Source organism: Berghia stephanieae, chromosome 4 (assembly GCF_034508935.2).
Source record: "Berghia stephanieae isolate SIO BIC M18660-M18661 chromosome 4, UCSD_Bste_1.3, whole genome shotgun sequence".
Taxonomy (NCBI): domain Eukaryota; kingdom Metazoa; phylum Mollusca; class Gastropoda; order Nudibranchia; family Aeolidiidae; genus Berghia; species Berghia stephanieae.
In genome coordinates this window covers 80649280-80662373 of record NC_088363.1, presented here as the reverse complement: position 1 = coordinate 80662373, position 13094 = coordinate 80649280, and the positions used below count along the sequence as shown (strand labels likewise).

Genomic DNA, 13094 nt, shown 5'->3' with positions numbered 1-13094 from the left:
AGACTAACATCAAATGAACTACAAAGAAATTTTGTTTTTAATATAGACACCTTGTTCTCATCATGCTCAGTCGCAATTATCTTCGAAGCTCGGAGTTGCGACTTAATGCCTTAGCAAGTACTAACATATATTTCAAGGATGCCTGTCATTATTTTATAAACATAATCTGAGACTTTCAATTTCCGAGCATACAAGTCCGTTTAAAACAAAAATACAATAAAATACTTCCATTAACATCACGATGGAAATTAAAATGTTTTTTTTTTTTTTATGGAATGTTTAATTTGACATATGTTGATTGTATTTCCATTGAAGATTGTTGGACAAAAGCCCACGAAAAAGACGTTTGAAACAGATATGAAATGCTTAAATGTTATTAAAAATTACAAAGGCTCATATTTCCATATATAAGTAAGGATTAATAGCATTCGCAATCTTCCATGTCGATAGCATATTACATAATTGAAATTCCTGATAAATAAAAAATACAATTTTTCACATTTTATTGATGAAAATCACATTGAATGGTGCAAGCCATAATGATGGTGAAATGTTTAGATGAGATTCAATTTTTTTTTTAAACGGACATATCAAGGTCGATCAAAAACTGTTTTGTTGTTTTGTGAACACTCCCAGTCAAAATCAATCTTAGCTCGCTTTTCTTCAAATTAGTTTTCTTTTTTTTTAAAAAAACAATGATACTCTCAAAGATGTTTAAGTGGTTCTGCAAATCACAAATAAACCTAAAATCTCGTTAAGTCGAAAAATGAATTGCATAAAATTGGAGTAAGTCCCAAGCAAAACGGCTGTGAATTCTCATCTAGAACAAGATTAACGAATAATGAGGATGAGAAATGAATGTGACACAGTAAAAGTACCCACCCATGTAATTACAGAAGTAAGGCTTTTCACCAGTATGGGATCGCATGTGGACCTTAAGATTGGTGAGTTGAGAAAACCTCATTGTACAGCCTGAAATGGGCAAGAGCGCCGTGTCATCTCAGGGATCATGCACAATTTAACTCGGATACAACAGCAATTTGGAGAACATTGTGCTCTAAAAATATTGGAATCCTTAATAAAGGTGATAAAGCCAGTGAGGTATATCTTTGTTGTTTCAAATACAAGAAATAGAAACATAGGAGTATAAGATAATATCGCTATATCCGAGGACTTTTGAACTGAACGGTTGTGTTGAACATAAAATACAAATTCTTCAACGACATGAAAACAAGTTGACACAATACCTAAAATAGTATAACTTTGATTTAACAACAGCACAGAAAAAAAACAACTAATGAAAATCAACAAAAAACTAGAATTTCATTTCTCTAAGCAATTTGCAAATTGGTATTTCGCCCAAACAAACAAAGGAAAGAATGCGAAACAAAAATAAACATACTTGTATTTTATTCTGAAGACAAGATGAAAAACTTTAGGATCGGCTTTACAATTCTAACATTTACGATGTCCGTCTCCCAAAGGGACTTCTCTCTTAATTTTCCAATATTAAAATTATTTTTATCCACCCTCCCCCTCCCCTTTCTTCTGAATCAAAATGTTTTTTCCAACATAAAGATCAATCCAGGATGACTGGAAATAAATCTGAAACAATTAGTTATACGAATAAAAGTAGGTCAAGACAAAAAATAAAGAATTAATAATAATTCTGGTAATCCAAGGTTTATCAAATCCAATACCATGCTTATCCGATACGACGTTTGGTTTTGACATTAAACCTTAACAGTTGACACCCTTGTAAGTCAAATAATATATATATATATATATATATATATATATATATATATATATATATATATATATATATATATATATATATATATATATATATATATAATATATTAAAAGAAGTAGGATGTAACTACACCCCCATACATAGGTAAATCATTTTCAATCTGGAGAGAGGACGGAAAAATCAAGGCAAATTATTGCACTGTCTGTTTTATCCATATTAGTGATTGCCTGCAGTTCAGGGGAGATAATTACAAGAGTTCTTCTCACCACCAGACCAACATAAAACAATGATTGCCTCTATTATCTACCATTGCTACATTTCAATAACACCTTTCTTTCTGGATTGTTAACTCTCCCATTCCTTTTTTAAAACAGGTTATATGGCAATTGGTAGTTCCGTCCGAATTAGGTTTTTCCCGAAAAAGACATTAATTAGACTTGATACAGGTATAGATAAAAGTGTTATATCATTCGTAAACATTCTTAAAGTTTACATGAAGTGGTTACTGGCCTAAGTAGGCTATAATGCAAACTGACCGTGTGTTGAGTCAAGTCATGGGTCTAATAAATAGGCTGTATAAAGAAATGATTGAAATCAATTTTAGAGTTATAAGTATTCAAAGGTGTACCCACCCATATAGTTACAGGCGTAAGGTTTTTCCCCCGTATGGGATCGCATGTGTTGTTTGAGATTGGTTAGCTGGGAAAACCGCATGGTGCAACCTGAAACAAGGGGAATTAATCTGGGAATGACTTATACTGTCATACTGCTTTTCTTTGCAAATCCGAATACATTGTTATGACGTGACTTTTCAACGACCGACACTTCCAAGCAAATGGGGGCCGTGCGTCCCATAGTATACTACTTAAAAGGTAACAAAAGTTTTAGATTTTAAGATAACATTAGTTAGAACCTCAAAGAAATTAATTCAAAACTAGCGAGAACAATCAATACTTTTCTTCTTCACAATAATGACTCACTTGAGACATTGAGGCAGGCCAAAGTACTCGTTTATGCACCAAGGTGTAGAAACACAGTGTAGAAACATGTCATCAATACCTAACCCCCCCCCCCCCCCCCCACACACACACACACATACATACACTTCCCATTCACCGTATTTAAATCTAAAGTTGACAATGTCAAGTGCAAAAACCCACAGGCGACAAAACCAAGAAACTGTCGATTGCTAATAAATTTAAAAGTTACGTTTGATCTTTAGACACATTTCAGAATATACATATCTTTACTCTTTCGTTTTTAAATGCGTTAACCCCGACAATTGGTGTAGAACAGTCAATCATGGCATTATTAATATCCGCTATTTGGAAGTGTGTAAAGGTGTGTACGAACCCATGTAAGTACAGGCGTATGGTTTTTCTCCTGTGTGTGTCAGGTAGTGGTGTTTTAGGTTGGTCAGCTGGGAGAACCTCTGTTGACAATCTGGGTAAATGGGATGGGATGGATGGGACCACAAGAATCAAGTCTGGGTTGGTGTTGGTTGCCAGATTTATAGTAATGAGTGTAGATTAGGAAGTCATTACAGATTTATCTATTGCTATGTTGATGATCTATTGATTGCTTGACTGATTGGTTTATTGCTTGCTTGATTTATTTATTTATCTATTGCTTGATATATTGTTTTATTGATTGCTTTGTTGATTGAATAATTAATTTATTTATTGATTGATTACTTGATTAATCTATTGACTGATAGATCGATTGATTTATTATTTATTGATTGTTTGATAGCTTGATCCACTTATCTAACTATCTTCTTATTTATTTTTTTTAATTTATCAATTTACTTATTTACTTATCTATTTAGTTATTTAACTATTTTTTAAAATTACTTACTCGTCTAATAATTTATTATTTATTTATTTATTTATTTATTTTATTTATTTATTATTTATTTATTTATTTATTTATTTATTTATTTATTTACTATTACTACTACTATTCTATCTATCTATCTATCTATCTATCTATCTATCTATGTAGGCTACTATTCATTTTGAAAAGCGTTATTAAGAATAAACAATAATTAAAACCTCATATCAACCGAGGAGAAAAGATACGTCATCCCCCCTCCCCCCCCCCCTTTTTTTTTTTAAATTCTTTTAAATTATATTTTTTTAATGTATTTATTTATTATTCAAATCTATCTTTGTTTTGTTTTTGTTGCTATTCTTCTCATTTAAACTCCATTTTGAAAATTAGAAATAGGAGTTCATTTTACTAATGTGTCGGCTGTGGCCAACGCGTACTTATTTTCAGATCTGATAACCCAAAGTGTTATGGGCTCATTGTTGTAATGCAAATATTCTCAAAACACCGCAAAATAGCATCCATTACAATAATAAAAAATCAGGCCCATACTAGCGTTCAGTTATCAGACCTCCATAATAAATGTGTCCGAGTAAGCTGTGGCGTTTTTCATCAAATTAAGAAACTAAGGCGCAGGCACCGTTGTAAGAAAAAGAACTGAACAAGTGTGTATGAAAGGTGCCAGACAAAGGAAGAAAGAAAAATAGAAGAAACAAAAACCATCCCCCCAAAAAGTCAGTTGACCTCGACAGGGGGTAACGAACCTCAGACCGGCAATCTGAGGGTCTGAGGTTGGTTCCCCAGTCGAGGTAGACTGATTATTTTGGGATCTTTTTTTTTTTTTCTTGTATTTTTTTCCTTCTTGCTTTGTCTGGCACTTTTCATACACACTTGGTCAGGTCTTTGCCATTTTCACCATTGGTTCGTACCCTCGATTTTGTGAGTGTAGTTTCTAGGTTGTTTTTGTATTCGCTCTTTTATAATTTAAAAATTTGTTTTTGTTTGCATCTCATTATTTCTTGAGCCTTTTTTTTTTTTGAAATACAAATTCTATGGCATTCTCAAGGTTCTTTGAGATTGGAATTTTTTGCATGCGTCTGAAAAGAGCACAAAATGTGAATCTGCATTAAATCATTGGTAGAGTTTTCAAATAGCAATCCTTTTGGGTCTAGTATAGATATCCGATATCCCACAAATGGTACAATAAGACAGTTATTATCAACATCATCTTCATTATCGTCATCGTCATCATCATCATCATCATCATCATCATCATCATCATCATCATCATCATTATTATTTATTAATTATTATTATTATTATTATTATTATTATTATTATTATTATTATTATTATTATTATTATTATTATTATTATTATTATTATTATTATTATTATTATTATTATTATTATTTTTTATTATATTATTATTATTATTATTATTATTATATTATTATTATTATTATTTATTATTATATTATTATTATTATTTTTGTTAGTATTATTTTATTATTATTATTTTGTTAGTATTATATTATTATTATTATTATTATATGTTATATTATTTATTTTTTAGTTATATTATTATTATTATTATTATTATTATTATTATTATTATTATTATTTTATTATTATTATTATTATTATTTATTATTATTTATTGTTATTTTATTATTATTATATTATTATTATTATTATTATTTTTTCTTTTTTTTTTCTTTCTTCTTTTTTCTTTTCTTCTTCTTCTTCTTCTTCTTCTTCTTCTTTCTTTTATTATTATTATTATTATTATTATTATTATTATTATATTATTATTATTATTATTATTATTATATTATTATTATTATTATTATTATTATTATTATTATTATTATTATTATTATTAATATTATTATTATCATTATTGTTATCATCATATCATCATCATCATCATCATCATCATCATCATCATCATCATCATCATCATCATCATCATCATCATCATTATTATTATTTTTATTATTATTACTATTATTATTATTATTATTATTATTATTATTATTATTATTATTATTATTATTATTATTGTGTTATTGTTATTATTATTATTATTATTATTATTATTATTATTATTATTATTATTATTATTATTATTATATTATTATTATTATGATCATTATTATTAATATTATTATTTATTCTTTATAAACTATTATCATTATCACTATCATCATATCATCTTCATCATCATCATGATCATCATCATTTAAAATAATTAAAAAATAAAGTCCCCCCATCTTTTGAAAATTTCTATATCATAAATATAAGTTACATAAAAATAAAAATATTCGTACATAAAATGTTATTCAACAATTTTTATGGGTTTTGTTTATTCCAAAACTTGAATTAATCTGCCTTTAATGTCGGAGATTCTCGTAGTCATTTTTCTAAACTGAATAGGATCTTATTATTTTTTTGTTCTTTTATTTTGTTTTGTTTTTTTTGTTGTTGATTTTTTGCGCAAGAATATAAAACTATGGTTTTTTAATTTTGTTAAATTCACTTTTTAAAAAATAAAATGAGTTACAATTGAATTTGCGAGGATAGGTTTTTAGTTAAATCACCGTCTTATAATGTTTTGTAGAAAAAAAAATATTTTTAAAAAATAACAAAACAAAACTAAACAAAAAATAAAAACGTTAATAGTGTAACAACTGCTTGCTTTTTTTTTTAAACGGGCGGTAATCTTAGAATAATTTTCTTCATTAATATATGTTCTATGCACTGGTTTTGTTGTTTTTTTATCATCAATAAATGATATAATATAGTCAATCAGATCAAATTGGAGACAATGAATGCCAAAAAAAAAAAACAACGTATAATTTAATATCAAATCCAAACATAACTCGAGATGAAATACCGTCATCATTACAGTACCTTCCCTACAACTGTAGTTGGCGTTACGGAAAGACAACACAGTAGCCAAAGGACATAACCAAAAATAAAACAAAAACACACAAAAAAGTGCGATTATTTCCCTTGACAAATCAAAACTTAAACAAAAAGCCTGGACCGGACTAGCAATGGATGTGCACATTCTATAGCTTAGATATTAATAATAATTTTTTTAATGTATAAATTTAACTGATCCGAAATTACTGCTAGCTTTTAATCATTTCAAAAAAAGTATTTCAAAAACAATTATCAACAATAACAAAAAATTATAGAATTTTAAAATAATTTTCAAATTTTGGAAATTGAAAAAAATAATAAATTAAATTTTTTACATTTTAAAACTATAGGACAAAAAACTAGAGTACGTACCCATGAAGGTACAAGCGTAGGGTTTCTCCCCTGTGTGAGAACGGAAGTGATGCTTCAGGTTTGTCAACTGGGAGAATTTCTGTTCGCAGCCTGCGAATTAAAAGAATTTCTCCAAGTTTATATTTTTATTATGGATTGATTGAAGAAACAAGGACAGCTGGAAGAAGATGGCAACAGAGTGGACAGCAGGAGGTGGACAGATAAATAGATCAACAGTGGGCCAAACTTTCTACAAATTTCAAGAAAGAACTAAAATAAATGCAGATTATTAGAATACAGAGATAGAGATTTTGAGACAGATTATGGGGGCCAAATCGTTTAATTTGATTTGATATTCAATTTAACCGAGAGAAGAGACAGAAAGTAAGAACAAAAAAAAAAAACAAATAACAAGAAAGATTTAATAGAGAGCCACAGTGCACATTCATTGCTAACCAGCTCGCTGGTTAAAAACAAAGAGCTACGTAAAACAAGACTTTTATTGGGGAAAAAACATAATAAAGAAAAATAAGCGCATTATCATTGTCAAAACATGCTTCATTTTACTTTCTATAAACTAAACAGCTAAAGATCTATAGACCTAGATAGTCATATAGATTGGTTTGAATTAAAAAAACTTTATTTCAGTGCTGATCGGGACGGCAAAAATAAAATACATTCATTTAGAAACCGTGCGCAATGGGGAGAAAAAAAATATCTATCATTATTTATTTCTACTTTCCTGTCGATCGGTCAGTGAAAAACACAAAACGAAAACAAACGTATAAAATAAGCTAAACAATTTTTTTTAAATTAAACAAACCAAAAAAAAAAAAACAAAAAAAAAAAAAAACAAGAAAATACAAAACAAAACAATACTAAAAACAAACGCCAGTTGTAATGGATGTCTAAAAAAAAATGACGCTAAATATTGCCCGTTACAACAATGGCAAACTAGGCCCCATAAGTGCGTTCGGACGTCAGACCTGCATATATCATGTACCTACACATCGACCAATTCCCAATGAAATCGATTGAGTAATGTCTCCCTTCATGGTACTGTGAAACGTCGGTTGCGTAATCGGATTTAGGTTATTTATACCACTTGGTACATAGATAGAGAGATAAGTCAATCAATAAAATATAGGAGTTAAAATGGGGAGGGGAGGGGTGAGTGTAATCCCCACAAATCTATAATTGGCTCTTACAAAATCTCAGTGTACACACATGTGGCCCTCCGGCAAGCTTGATTCTCCGATACAAAGTAATTTCCATTGTATGGTTTGTTTGTTTTTGTTTTTTGTTTTTTTCAATGATTTCAACAACCGATGAGTTCTAGAGATGGACACACAAATCTTTTTTTTTTTTTAAAACAAACCAAAACAATCAAAACAAAACCAAACCAACAAAGAAAAAGTAATTGAATTGACAACTAAGGAAGCAAACAGCGCTGATGAAAATACACATAGTAAAATTGGTAAATAAAAATTTTCTTTTTTTTTTATACCAGTAAACTATCGTATTTCAGAAAGACGCGTGTTTTTTTAAAAAATTGGCCAGAAAACTCGTCCTTCAAATTATACCAATCGATTTAAAATGACAAAAAAAAAAAAGCCCAAACCCGGGGCGTGGATGATTAATTCATTCCGTAATCCCGCATCAAGTTTTCCTCATTAACCAAATTATAAGAACAGTAAGATGAGATGAGATAATGAGTCAACGTGGGCCATTCCCAACGTGTTCTTCTTATCAGGTCTGGTAACTCAATTTGTTATATATTTTACTTTGTGTAACTGGAAATATCTCAAACCAACGCAACGTAATATCTACCACAACTATTGTTAAAACGGCTATGTGGTCTAGTGGTTTACACAATCGCTTTCCGATCGGCAGGTCATAGGTCCGAGCCTCGCTCGACGCATAGTTAAATCCTCTTTACTTAAATTCGCTCACCGTATTCGGGTGTAAAATGAGTACCTAGCCGTTGACAGCTTTGTTCCTGTTGGCAAGAAATTGTAATATCGCCTAACAAACGTCATGTCTTGTTCTACATGTTACGTGTTGCTGTTAGTCAGGGACCCCTTGTAAAGGGCTTTGAGTACGTTGAGTGGATATTGCGCTGTATAAAAGCTCAAGTATAAAAGGCTCAAAAACAAGCCTATTATGAATTGCATTCTGCTACCAGACATGTAAACAAGTGTACGCAAGGCACCCCTTTTCCTTAGGATTTCCATTTCATTTCAATTGTTGTTTTTAGTATTTTGCCTTTTTTTCTAGTGTAAAAAAAATAATTGAGCTTTTATAGAGAGCAATACCCACTAAACGTGCTCAAAGCACTTTACAAGAGGTCCCTAGCCAACAGCAACACTTAACATGTAGAACGAGACATGACGCCTGTTAGGCGATACTGCAATTTTTTTCGGATAGAGACAATGCTGTTAACGGCCAGTTACTCATCTTTCACCTGAGTACGGTGAGAGAATGTGACTAAAGAGCCTTTACCAAGGACTCAACTATGCGCCGAAAGAGGCTGGAACCCAGGACATTTCGATACGAAAGCGAGTGTCATACCACTAGACAACATAGCCGCACAAAAAGTTATTAAAATGTTATTTGTTTAAGAATTTCATTTACTTGTCAGTTGATTTAGAAATTTATTCATTCAATCTTTATCATTTAATAATCTATTTTTTAAAAGTTTGTTTCAAACATATCTGTATATTTATTCATAAACGTATTTATCACTTTACTTAATTTTTTGTTCATGAAATAAAGCCCTTTACGCAAGTTTAGTGGACATTGCGCTATATAGACACTCAACTGTTCACGGTTTATCTGTAAAATCATTTATTTGCATATCCAGTTATTAACTATTAATCTATCTATTCATTTTTCATTCAATTATTCATTCACTTATTTCTGTATTTATTTATTTATTCATTTATTCATATCTTTGTATATGCTGCCACCAATTATTTGTTCATCTTTTTATTTAGTTATGTATTAATTTGTACTTGTACATATTCATTTATCTATGTATTTGTCTATTCATATTCCATCTATTATTTATATTTAATTAATTAATTAATTAATGTATTTATATTTAATTAATTAATTAATTTATTTATTGATACATTTAAACACGTATCATTGTATTTATTGTGACTCTTATATCGTTGATCGACGTGCATTTATTTGCAGGTCTGATAATCCAATTCATTATGGGCTCATTGTTGTAATGGAAATCTCAACCAAAAAAAAAACAAACAAAAAAAGACACAAAATTTAGTCCATTACAAACTAGGCCCATAATTGAGCTCGGATGTCAGACCTCCATATATTATGTACTCGTCGAGCGTGATCAATCAATTGATTCATCATCAGGAAAAAGAAATAATTCACCCTTTGTAAAATATGTATCTACTTCAAAATTAATCGATGTTCTTCCTCATAATTTTCACGACGTAGATATATTATGTTAATTTAGCGTACCGTATCGTATCGTATCGTATCGTTTATCGTTTAAGTTTCTTCTTTAGTTCATGTTCAGTTTCGGATACTGCATAATTATTTATTCCCCGTCTCTTGTTTCAAAAGTTATTGTTAGTTTACCTTCATGTTATGAGTGTTTCTTTCCTACTTTTTAAATTCCAGCATTCATTCTTATTTCCGTATGTGTCGAAAGGATGTTGTCATCGTTTAAGAGCTAATAGGTTCTAAAAACCATGAAATGCTCTGTGTAACTTTCATGCATAAATTTACACTATTTATCAACTATGTAATTAGTATTCAATGTCAATTAATTTAGAATTAAATATCTAATACATAAATAAGTGTCATATTCAATATTATTTTGAACGTGTCTAGACGCCTCTTGCAAAAATGTATAACAAAAAGGTCTTGGGATTTTTTCTTTGTTTTGGTTTTTTTAAATATATTATTTTGTTTGGGTTCTTTTTTTTTTTTTAAATGTTTTTGGGGTTTTTTTTCTTTTCATAGATGTACTTATGCACGTACGTCTTGAACCAACCTCGAATGCTTTGCACTTTAACGTTGACACAGACTGACGAGGAAATATTGTTTGAATTTCAAGTACACATAATATATAGCACAACACACACACACACACACACACACACACACACACACATACATACATACACACACACAATAAATCACAAACATACATGTATCCCCAGAGTCACAATAGATTTCTCTCTCTCTCTCTCTCTCTCTCTCTCTCTCTCTCTCTCTCTCTCTCTTCTCTTCTCTCCTCTCCCTCTCTCTCTCATGAGATGATAAGAACTTGAGCATAAAGAGACCTCTTTATACCACACCTCCCATTGGAAAACCCTATCATTTCTTAGTAAATACATAGCGTGGATTAACGCTTTGACATCGTTGAATTAAAAAATATTCAAAGATTGCAGAATATTTTCGGACATTTTATTTGTTTAGAATAAGGTGCATTAAACTACCCCTGCTCTCCCTAAATAGTAACGCGCAATGATATCAAGTTTACAATAATAATTTGTGACGTCAGATTATCAAACGTTAAATTTCACTAAAATTAGATATTTGAAAAAAGACATAATTAAATATTTTTGAAAATGTCTTTTACTCAGAGATGACAAAATCGGAATCGATTGAGGGGTAGAATAAAAGATTCATTACACACTTTCGTTTTCGGGAATTCGAACATTGTTCCCAGCGCGCACTCGCAAGTTCGTGCGGCGGTTGGTTGTTTGTTTTGTTTGTTTGTTGCTTTAGGTCTCTTCCAACACAATTGAGGTTATATGAGAGACCGCTGAAACAAAAAAACAAGCAATCTAACAAAAATAGTACAAATGTAAATCAAAATCATAACCTAAAGATATCATAAGCTAAATTATAAATAACCAAGAATAAACAGGCAGAAGATTTACAGGAAAAAAAAAATATCCCCTGTCAAAAATACAATCACAAACCAAAGAAGCAGGATAGGCTAGTAAAGAGAAGAAGAAACGACATCACTATCGGATCGTACACCCATGCAAACATCATAGGTATATGATTCAAGGGTGTGCTCCCATCCAACCACCCGCTGTTGGGAACACTTCCGGAACTCCAAAAAGCAAGAGTGGTAAGAATGCTATAAAAGACAGCTGATTGGCAATGAAAAATAACCATTTGGTGCGCATGAATACAAATCCAAACATTTTCTTTCTTTCTTTCTTTTATTATAATTTTTTGTTGCTTGTTGTCAAATTGTCATATTGTCGTAATACATTAGATTTAGTCATGAAATATCTAGAAATCTTACTTTTTTTTATGAGGGGGGGGGGGTGAGATTAACGTTTTCTTTCATTTTTTCCTGCGCATTTATGAAACTCGTTATATTTTTATCCTGCAATAACAACATACTCGCAAGCTCGTCGTGTTATTTGGCACGATAAAAATAAGTCGTTTAATAAATACTAAGAGATGAAAGAATCGTATAACGTGATGATGTACGTGATGATGATGTAATGTTGTAGGAAGTAAAATAGTCGTATAGGCACCGTAGCTGAGCGGGCGGGCATTGTGTGTATTTCTAGGTGATTGGATACTATATACAGACGTGATCGATAGATTGATATGAGGATGAGATGGACTAATTGAATAGATGGATATGTAGGTGGATGGGTGGCGGGAAGAATGGATAACTAGTTAGAGAGGTAGACAGATTGGTGGATATGGATAGATAGATAGATAGATAGATAGATAGATAGATAGATAGATAGATAGATAGATAGATAGATAGATAGATAGATAGATAGATAGATAGATAGATAGATAGATAAGATAGATGATAGATGACAGATAGATAGATAGATGATAGATAGATAGATAGATAGATAGATAGAGATAGATAGATAGATAGATAGATAGATAGATAGATAGATAGATAGATAGATAGATAGATAGATGTGATAGATAGATGATAGATAGATAGACAGATAGATCGTTGATGGATAGGAGGGTAATAGATAGACAGTAGATGATAGAGGGATTAGACAGACCATAGATAAAGTTGGATGATCGGAGGACTATGGCAATAGACATGATGAAGTGAGGAGTGATGCACGGTACATACGGAAAATCATAAACGCACGCGTCAGCAGTCGTAAGGTAAAATAAATAAATAAAAACAAAAAACAAACAAACAAATCAAACGATTCGAGTAGATTCGCAGTTGCGCTCCGTA

The 13094-nt window shown here is 30.5% G+C and overlaps 1 protein-coding gene across 50 annotated transcripts in view; it reads right to left on the bottom strand.

Annotated features, from left to right (window-relative positions):
• Nucleotides 1-13094, bottom strand: part of LOC144971354 (uncharacterized) — a 187357-nt gene that overhangs the window by 38920 nt on the left and 135343 nt on the right. For 20 of the 50 annotated variants that reach the window (XM_078912090.1, XM_078912096.1, XM_078912104.1 and 17 more), the window contains exons 8-11: nt 6890-6979; nt 3110-3199; nt 2389-2478; nt 883-972 (exon numbers count right to left, since the gene is read on the bottom strand). In XM_078912090.1, the coding sequence (XP_078768216.1) occupies nt 883-972; nt 2389-2478; nt 3110-3199; nt 6890-6979 (360 nt within the window). The remainder of the gene's footprint in view (nt 1-882; nt 973-2388; nt 2479-3109; nt 3200-6889; nt 6980-13094) is intronic. The other 30 variants (XM_078912103.1, XM_078912119.1, XM_078912110.1 and 27 more) reach the window with 4 other exon arrangements.